Source organism: Lemur catta, chromosome 6, assembly GCF_020740605.2.
Source record: "Lemur catta isolate mLemCat1 chromosome 6, mLemCat1.pri, whole genome shotgun sequence".
Taxonomy (NCBI): Eukaryota; Metazoa; Chordata; class Mammalia; order Primates; family Lemuridae; genus Lemur; species Lemur catta.
In genome coordinates this window covers 370,624-378,024 of record NC_059133.1, presented here as the reverse complement: position 1 = coordinate 378,024, position 7,401 = coordinate 370,624, and the positions used below count along the sequence as shown (strand labels likewise).

At 63.6% G+C, this 7,401-nt stretch overlaps 1 protein-coding gene across 1 annotated transcript; it reads right to left on the bottom strand.

The window, feature by feature from the left end:
* Positions 1 to 1,678: 1,678 nt before the first annotated feature.
* Positions 1,679 to 4,902, bottom strand: ARSA (arylsulfatase A). Its single transcript, XM_045555301.1, has 9 exons — positions 4,725 to 4,902; positions 4,198 to 4,448; positions 3,782 to 4,022; positions 3,446 to 3,664; positions 3,202 to 3,371; positions 2,780 to 2,904; positions 2,563 to 2,690; positions 2,234 to 2,336; positions 1,679 to 2,128 (listed from the first exon to the last, which is right to left on the bottom strand). Exons 2-9 carry the CDS (start codon positions 4,410 to 4,412, stop codon positions 1,764 to 1,766), a joined length of 1,566 nt encoding a protein of 521 aa, XP_045411257.1. The 5' UTR covers positions 4,413 to 4,448; positions 4,725 to 4,902; the 3' UTR covers positions 1,679 to 1,763.
* Positions 4,903 to 7,401: the final 2,499 nt, after the last annotated feature.

Here is a 7,401-nt window from a genome sequence, read left to right as displayed (position 1 = left end):
CAGTTCACCTGTCCTCACCCCAGACCAAGGCACTATTTGGGGCCAGCACCTTCACTCGGACCACAAATGCCTGTGGGCCCTACTGTGCCAGTTGTCAGTGGCTGCCGAGTGCTGCAAGGAAACCATCACCCTATGGGGGCAACTCCTAGACACAGCAGGATTTGGGGGTGTGGTCAATGTAGCCCCCAAACCAGATCAGCAGTGATGGGAGAGTTGTGTGGCAAACACGGAGGGTCCCTGGCACACTGTCTGACACCACAGGTTCACACGCATGTCAACCACACACTCCACTCACAGGTCACGTTCCAGCAAGGCTGCTTTTGGCTACAAGGAGCAGACGGCCCACTGGCAGCGGCTTAAACAGAGTTTATTTTCTTACACTGGGAGCTCTCCACGCTGGAAACTCTTGTTTAGCAGCTGTATGTCCAGTCAGGGCCAGTGACCCTGCCACAGCACGGTCCCCACTCCCTCCCCCCAGGGACAGCCCCAACCTTTCACTACCGGGACTCTTGGTTACGTGCTGCTCCTGGACCAATCATTACATTGTGACTGGCTCAGACTGGCCACTGCCCTCCTGGGACAAGGAGAGGCTGCAACCCCGAGGTCAAGGGGCCTTTGCCCACCACTGAAAAAAGTGGGGGGCCATTGGTAAGGAGGGGCATGGCTGTTTGGTAGGCAGTGGATAGCGTTTGCCGTGGGGAGACATCTGCACACCCAGACAGCTCCCCTCTCACTCAGCCAACACTAAGGGAGCATGTGCCATCAGGGCACACGTGTGGGCCTGACATCAGCACGCTATGCCACACAAACACAGGCAGGTGGTCAGGGGGTCCCTCACTGTAAAGGACACCAAGGACGGAGGCAGGGTGTTGCTGGTGGAGGGAACAGCCATGCCAGCCCACCAAGAGTGAGGAGGCACAGGGGTGTAGGTGGAGGCAGGCCTCAGGGCAAAGCAGGCCACCATAAGGACTTCGGATATTATTCTGAGTATGAGGAGAAGCCTGCAGAGTCCTGAGCCGGGATGGATACTCAGATCCAACCTGACAGATGTTTTTAAGAGATCACTTAGCTTGCTGGGTGGAGAATGGCTCATATCAGCTCAAAGGTGAGGCCAGGAGACAGGAAGTGTGTACGCAGGTGAAACGCAGAGCCTTGGGAGGGTGGAGGGGGGCCCAGCGGGGTTGTCTCAGGAGCTGCTGCTGTGCCTTCCTAGGAGTTGGCAGGGCCCCCAGGCCCCTTGTCCCCACCTGCAATGTGCAACTCATCACCTGCCTTCAGACAGGTTTCTGGTAAGAACCAAGGCAGCCTAGTTCCTGTGCCTGCAAAAAATGCTTCCTCCTGGGGAAAATCTGTCTCTCCCAGGCACTTTGCGTCTTCCGGGGCTTCTGGCCAGCATGCCTCACACCCTCCCCACCCCGTGCCTGGCACTTAAAAGCACCTAGTATTGTTCCCATGAATGGACGTGGGCATGTGCGCACTGACACACGCAGATCACCAAGGTGTGAGGCAGCCTCTAGAGCCAGGATGATAAGGTTCAAATCCCAGCCCAACCTCTTTCTGGAAGGTGACCTTGGACAAGTCCTAAACCTGTCTGTGCCTCGGTTTCCTCATTTGTATCACAGGGGAACAGCACGGTTACCTCACAGGGTTACCACAGGACTGGATGAATTATCACACCTGCAAGTCTCAGCTGGTGTTATTACCTTATCAGGTACATGCTACTTCCACACACCTGCGCCCCCCACACTCACAGTAAGGAACCATCACATGCCCGGGCCAGGGTCTCCCTGTGCACTGGGCCAGTGCCCCCAGGCCTGGGTGTCAGGGCAGTGGCAGCAGGTTGGGCGGGGGGTGCAGCTGGGCTGGCAGCATATCTGCAGGCTGGGGTCCTCACCCCGGGCCATCTGGCTGGGGCCAAAGGTCACAGCTGCATCAAACTGGGCCTTGAGCAGCTGAAGCTTCTTCATCGCCTGCAGCACTTCGGGGGTGACCTCGGCCACACCCCCCAGAAGGTTGTAGTTCTCACCAGGGTCCTCAGACAGATCATAGACCAGTGGGGGCTCATGAGCAGTCAGGGGGTTGGAGGCGTGGCAGGCAGGGTCTGCAGTGGTGTCGCTGTGGGTGGAGCCTGGGGAGGAGTCAACTCTGTGCATAGGTAAAGAGCAGGAGAAGGGGCCAGGGCTCAGGGCTTCTTGGGGGGCAGCAGGGAGAGGGGTGCAGGGGAGGAAGTTACCCTGGGTGAAGAAGTGAGCCTTGTACTTCCCACTCCGCACAGCAAAGACCCCGTGGACCTCATCTGGGTAGGCCGGGTAGAAGAAGAGAGACTGCCGGGGGCTCTGGGGGAAAAGCTGGGGGTCACGGGCGGGAGGGGCCGCAGCCACTGCACCTATGGAGCTGCAGCCCTTGTCTGGGCCCTGGGGGCAGCCACTTCTTGCCCACCCAGGAACCCGAGGGGTGGTGCCACTTGGAAGCCACTCAGCAGAGAGGCGGAGGCACGCTCACACCCCAGGGGAGGGCGAGTGCCGGCGCTGAGGAGCCAGGATCAGGGGTCACTGGCCCTACCTTGCCTGTGCCCAGTAGCAGGGAGCTGAGGTCAAAGCCATCCAAGGTGACATTGGGCAGCGGGGCCCCAGTCAGGGCTGCCAGGGTAGGCAGCAGGTCCAGGGAGCTGGCCAGCTCGTGGGTCACACCTGGGGGCAGGGGGTTGTTCCGTCACTCAGTTCACCATCAAGGCTGGAAAGGTGGGGCCAGGGGTCTGCAAGGAGAGCTGAGGACTGACCGGGAGCGATGTGGCCCGGCCAGAAGGCCAAGGCAGGCTCTCGGACACCCCCCTCGAAGGTCGTCCCCTTCCCACATCGCAGAAGGCCAGAGCAGCCGCCTCGGGTCATGCGCATTGTCTCAGGTCTGGGAGACAGAGGAGGCATCAGGGCCTCTGACGCAGAGACGCAGTGACGGTGACCACCAGCTCCACACTTTTCAGTTACAAAGCTTGCCCGCAGATGACCAGCCTGTCCCTGCTCCTGGCCTGCCAAGGTCAGCACCCCTTAGCACGTGTGGCCCCCAGCCCCCCGACGGCACTTGTGGGTCACTGGAACATGGCCAGCATCGCCTGAGAACCGCTTATCCCACCATGTTTTCAGCCAGCAGCTGTGGGAGAAGGACCCCGGGGCCCTGGACTGTGACACAGCAGCGCAGGCATACCCATTGTCGGAGGTGAAGATGACCAGTGTCTCTTTAAGCAGCCCCAGGTCCCCTATGGCCGTCATCAGGGCCCCCACAGCTGCATCCAGCTCCATCAGGGAGTCCCCAAATGGCCCACGGCCTGAGCGCTCTGCAAAGCTCTGCCCACTGAACTGGGGGTAGTGGGTGTGCTGGGGGCAAAGACTGGAGTTAGCACTGGCAGGGGTTCCAGGCAGCCCGCAGGGGGGGGGCTGGGGCCACTCACGTGGGACGCGTAGTACAGGAAGAACGGGCGACCTTCGCGCTGGGCATCAGCCATGAGGTCACGGGCAAAAGCGACGTAGCGGGCCTCCAGGCCGGGCAGCCAGGGAGGCTGCACCTCCACGGACAGGTTGGCCAACAGTGGGATGGGGACCAGGCCCTGGTCACAGAAGCCGTCACAGGGGGTGGCCGGTGGGAAGCAGGTCAGGTTCTGGCAGGGGCCCTGAGGGGGCAGCTCCAGTTAGGGTCTGGGCCAGGGGTGGGGCTGGGGGAAGGCTGAGAGTTGGGGGACTTGTGGGAGGTGGGCGGGGAGGGTGGCTGAGGGCTCCCCAGTTCGTACCTGGTCATGGGAGTAAGGGATGCCTAGGAATCGATGGAAGCCCTGATGCGGGGGCAGGAAGGCCCCCTCGGGCCCCACCCCAAGGTGCCACTTGCCAGCCATTCCTGTGAGGTAGCCTCGGGCTGCCAGGACCTCAGCCAGGGTCACCTCCTCTAGGGGCAGGCCCCCCCGGGAGCTGGGCTCCAGGACTCCAGGGTACATGCCCATCCGAACTGGGAGCCGGCCGGTCAACAGGGCGGCCCTGTGGGACAAGTCCCAGAGCCCGTCAGACAGACTGAGACAAACATGGGGTGGGGGACAGAAATGTGCCCTTCCCCACAGAGAGAGACTGACCCCCCTCCTCCCCGACTGTCATCCGGAGTGAATCTGGTGGGAGGAATCAGAGGGGCGGCGTGGGGTGGGGCCCCCTTGCTTACCGGGAGGGTGTGCACAGAGACACAGGCACATAGAAATCCGTGAAGCGCAGCCCCCCTGCAGCCAGCCGGTCCAGGTTGGGGGTGGTGGAACTAGGGTGACCGTAGGAGCCCAGGTCGCCATAGCCCAGGTCGTCAGCAAAAATCAGTACGACGTTCGGTGGGCTGGCAGTGGCCAGGCCTGCGGCCAAGGCCAGGAGGGCCCACAGCGCCCTCATGGCACACGGTACCGACGGGCCCGACCCGAGAGACCCCTGAGAGGGAAGGCAAAGTGGCTCCAGCAGGCTCTTCCTGAGACCCCAGGCCCAGGCACCACCCTCGCCTGCCCTGAGACCCCAGGCCCAGGCACCACGTCCCCTGAGACCCCAGACCCAGGCTCCACCCTCGCCTGCCCTGAGACCCCAGACCCAGGCACCACGTCCCCTGAGACCTCAGGGACACATCTTCCCCCGACCCCGACGACCCGCTTCCTGAGCTCCCCGACAGAACCCGGGCTCTAACTTCCCGGAGACCCGCCAGGGCCAGGACACCTGCAGGTTCTCGAGCGGAGATCGGCTCCTCTTCGCCTCGAGGTCCCAGCTCGGGCTCGGGGCCCCGGCATAAGTCACACGACACTGACCAGCGGCGTCCCGGGCGCCGGGACCAGGGCTGCGGGGAGCCGAGGAGGACGAATCCCGGACAGCGGCCGCTTCCGCCTCGGCCCCCGCCCCCCCGGGCCCCGTGACCCTCGGGGCTGGGACGGGCCGGGCCGGGCCTCGGGCGGGGCGCAGAGACTGGGCGGAGCCGAGGAGAAGCGGGCAGCGAGGCGGGGAGGGGCCGAGCTCCGCTGTGCGCTCCGGCCACCTCCGCCCCTTCCTACACTCGGAGGCCATTGGCGCGGGGCCGCCCGGGGCGGGGCGGGCACAAGGGCCGCGGGGGCGGGGCGGGATGGCGGGGCTTCGTCGCGGGGCGGGACTGCGGGGCGGGGCACAGGGGCGGGGCGCGGCCGCGGGGGCGGGACAGCGGGGCGCGGAGGGCGGGGCTTCGTCGTGGCGCGGGGCCGCGGGGCCGGGCGCGGCCGCGGGGGCGGGACCTCGAGACGCGGAGGGCGGGGCTTCGCTGTGGGACGGCACCGCAGGGGCGGGGTGAGGCCGGGGAGGGCGGGACCGCGGGGCGGGGTGAGGCCGGGGAGGGCGGGACCGCAGGGGCGGGGTGAGGCCGGGGAGGGCGGGACCGCGGGGCGGGGTGAGGCCGGGGAGGGCGGGACCGCAGGGGCGGGGTGAGGCCGGGGAGGGCGGGACCGCGGGGCGGGGTGAGGCCGGGGAGGGCGGCGGGCGGAGTCGCTGCCCGGTCCCCTCTCCCATCCCGGGGTGCGTGCTCAGAGCTCAGTGCTCGTCCAGAGTGCTCCGGGGCCGGCGCTGCCCCAGGGGAGAAGGGCTCCTGCGCCCCCAGACCTCCGGTGCCGTGAGACTTGGGGGCCTTCTTTAAAAGACCTGAGCGTTGGGGGCGTTGTGGGTACCCTGCGAACGAACCAATCCGAGGGGAAACCGTGGAGCCCAACACACTGCCGGCTTTTCCTTCACGACTAGCAAATTCGAGCCCTTTCTCCTCCGTACCCCTGTGCGCGTGTCCGCATGTGTGTCTTCGTGCGGCGTCGAGGGCTGCTGTGGGCTGTGCGCTGTGCGTGTGGTGTGCGTGGGGTGGCGTGGGGTGCATCTGGGCCGTGTGCATGTCTACATGTGTGTGCCTCTGCCTGGTGTCCGAGGTGTGGTGTGTGGGGGGGGTGTATGGGGGGTGTATGTGGGGTGTATGTGGGGTGTATGTGGTGTGTGTGTGGTGTGTGTGTGTGGTGTGTGTGGAGTGTGTGGGGTGTATGTGGTGTGTGTGTGGTGTGTGTGGTGTGTGTGTGGTGTGTATATGGTGTGTATGTGGGGTGTATGTGGTGTGTGGTGTGTGTGTGGTGTGTGTGGGGTGTGTGTGGGGTGTGTGTGGGGTATGTGGGGTGTGTGTGGTGTGTGAGGTGTGTGTGGTGTGTGTGTGGTGTGGGGGGGTATGTGGGGTGTATGTGGGGTGTGTGTGAGGTGCGTGTGGTGTGTGGTGTGTGTGTGTGGTGTGTGGGGGGTGCATGTGGTGTGTGTGTGGTGTGTGTGTGGGGGGTGCATGTGGTGTGTGTGTGGTGTGTGTGTGGGGGGTGCATGTGGTGTGTGTGTGGTGTGTGTGTGGGGGGTGCATGTGGTGTGTGTGTGGTGTGTGTGTGGCGTGTGTGGGGGCTGTGTGTGGTGTGTGTGTGGTGTGGGGGGGTATGTGGGGTGTATGTGGGGTGTGTGTGAGGTGTGTGTGGTGTGTGGTGTGTGTGTGTGGTGTGTGGGGGGTGCATGTGGTGTGTGTGTGGTGTGTGTGTGGCGTGTGTGGGGGCTGTGTGTGGTGTGTGTGTGGTGTGGGGGGGTATGTGGGGTGTATGTGGGGTGTGTGTGAGGTGCGTGTGGTGTGTGGTGTGTGTGTGTGGTGTGTGGGGGGTGCATGTGGTGTGTGTGTGGTGTGTGTGTGGGGGGTGCATGTGGTGTGTGTGTGGTGTGTGTGTGGCGTGTGTGGGGGCTGTGTGTGGTGTGTGTGTGGTGTGGGGGGGTATGTGGGGTGTATGTGGGGTGTGTGTGAGGTGTGTGTGGTGTGTGGTGTGTGTGTGGGGGGTGTGGGGGTGTGTGTGGTGTGTGTGTGGTGTGTGGTGTGTGTGTGGTGTGTGGGGGGTGCATGTGGTGTGTATGTGGGGTGTGTGTGGTGTGTGTGTGGGGGGGGTGTATGTGGCGTGTGGGGGGTGTGTGTGGTGTGTGTGTGGTGTGTGTGGGGGGGTGCATGTGGTGTGTATGTGGGGTGCGTGTGGCGTGTGTGTGGTGTGTGTGGGATCTGGTCTGTCTCAGGGTTACACGAGGGGGAAGGACCCGTCTGAAGACAACATGGCCGGGTCCTATAGCCCCATCGCTGGACAACCGTGGACTTAACCTTTTTGGTCTTGAAGGAAACCAAAATATTTCACCCCAAAATATATTTCCTTGACGTCGTTCAAGATGGGTACTCCGAGGGGATGGAGAAGCGAGAATAGCTAACTAGCCATCTTTTGCTGGGGATTTGCCTCTGCAGAGGAAATCTGCCTTGCTGCAGCCGGGCTTTCTCTGGCGCCTTCCCGTGTCTGGTTCAGAAAAGACGAACTGAGAGTCTGACGCGTTCATAGGT

What these genes read in the sequence shown, in the direction of transcription:
- ARSA (XM_045555301.1), bottom strand. Translation starts at nt 4,412, where the DNA reads ATGAGGGCGCTGTGGGCCCTCCTGGCCTTGGCCGCAGGCCTGGCCACT. An exon ending in TCCTGTACTACGCGTCCCAC is followed by an intron (nt 3,372 to 3,445) that starts GTGAGTGGCCCC and finishes CTTTGCCCCCAG; the next exon opens with CACACCCACTACCCCCAGTT. An exon ending in TGCTACTGGGCACAGGCAAG is followed by an intron (nt 2,337 to 2,562) that starts GTAGGGCCAGTG and finishes CTTTTCCCCCAG; the next exon opens with AGCCCCCGGCAGTCTCTCTT.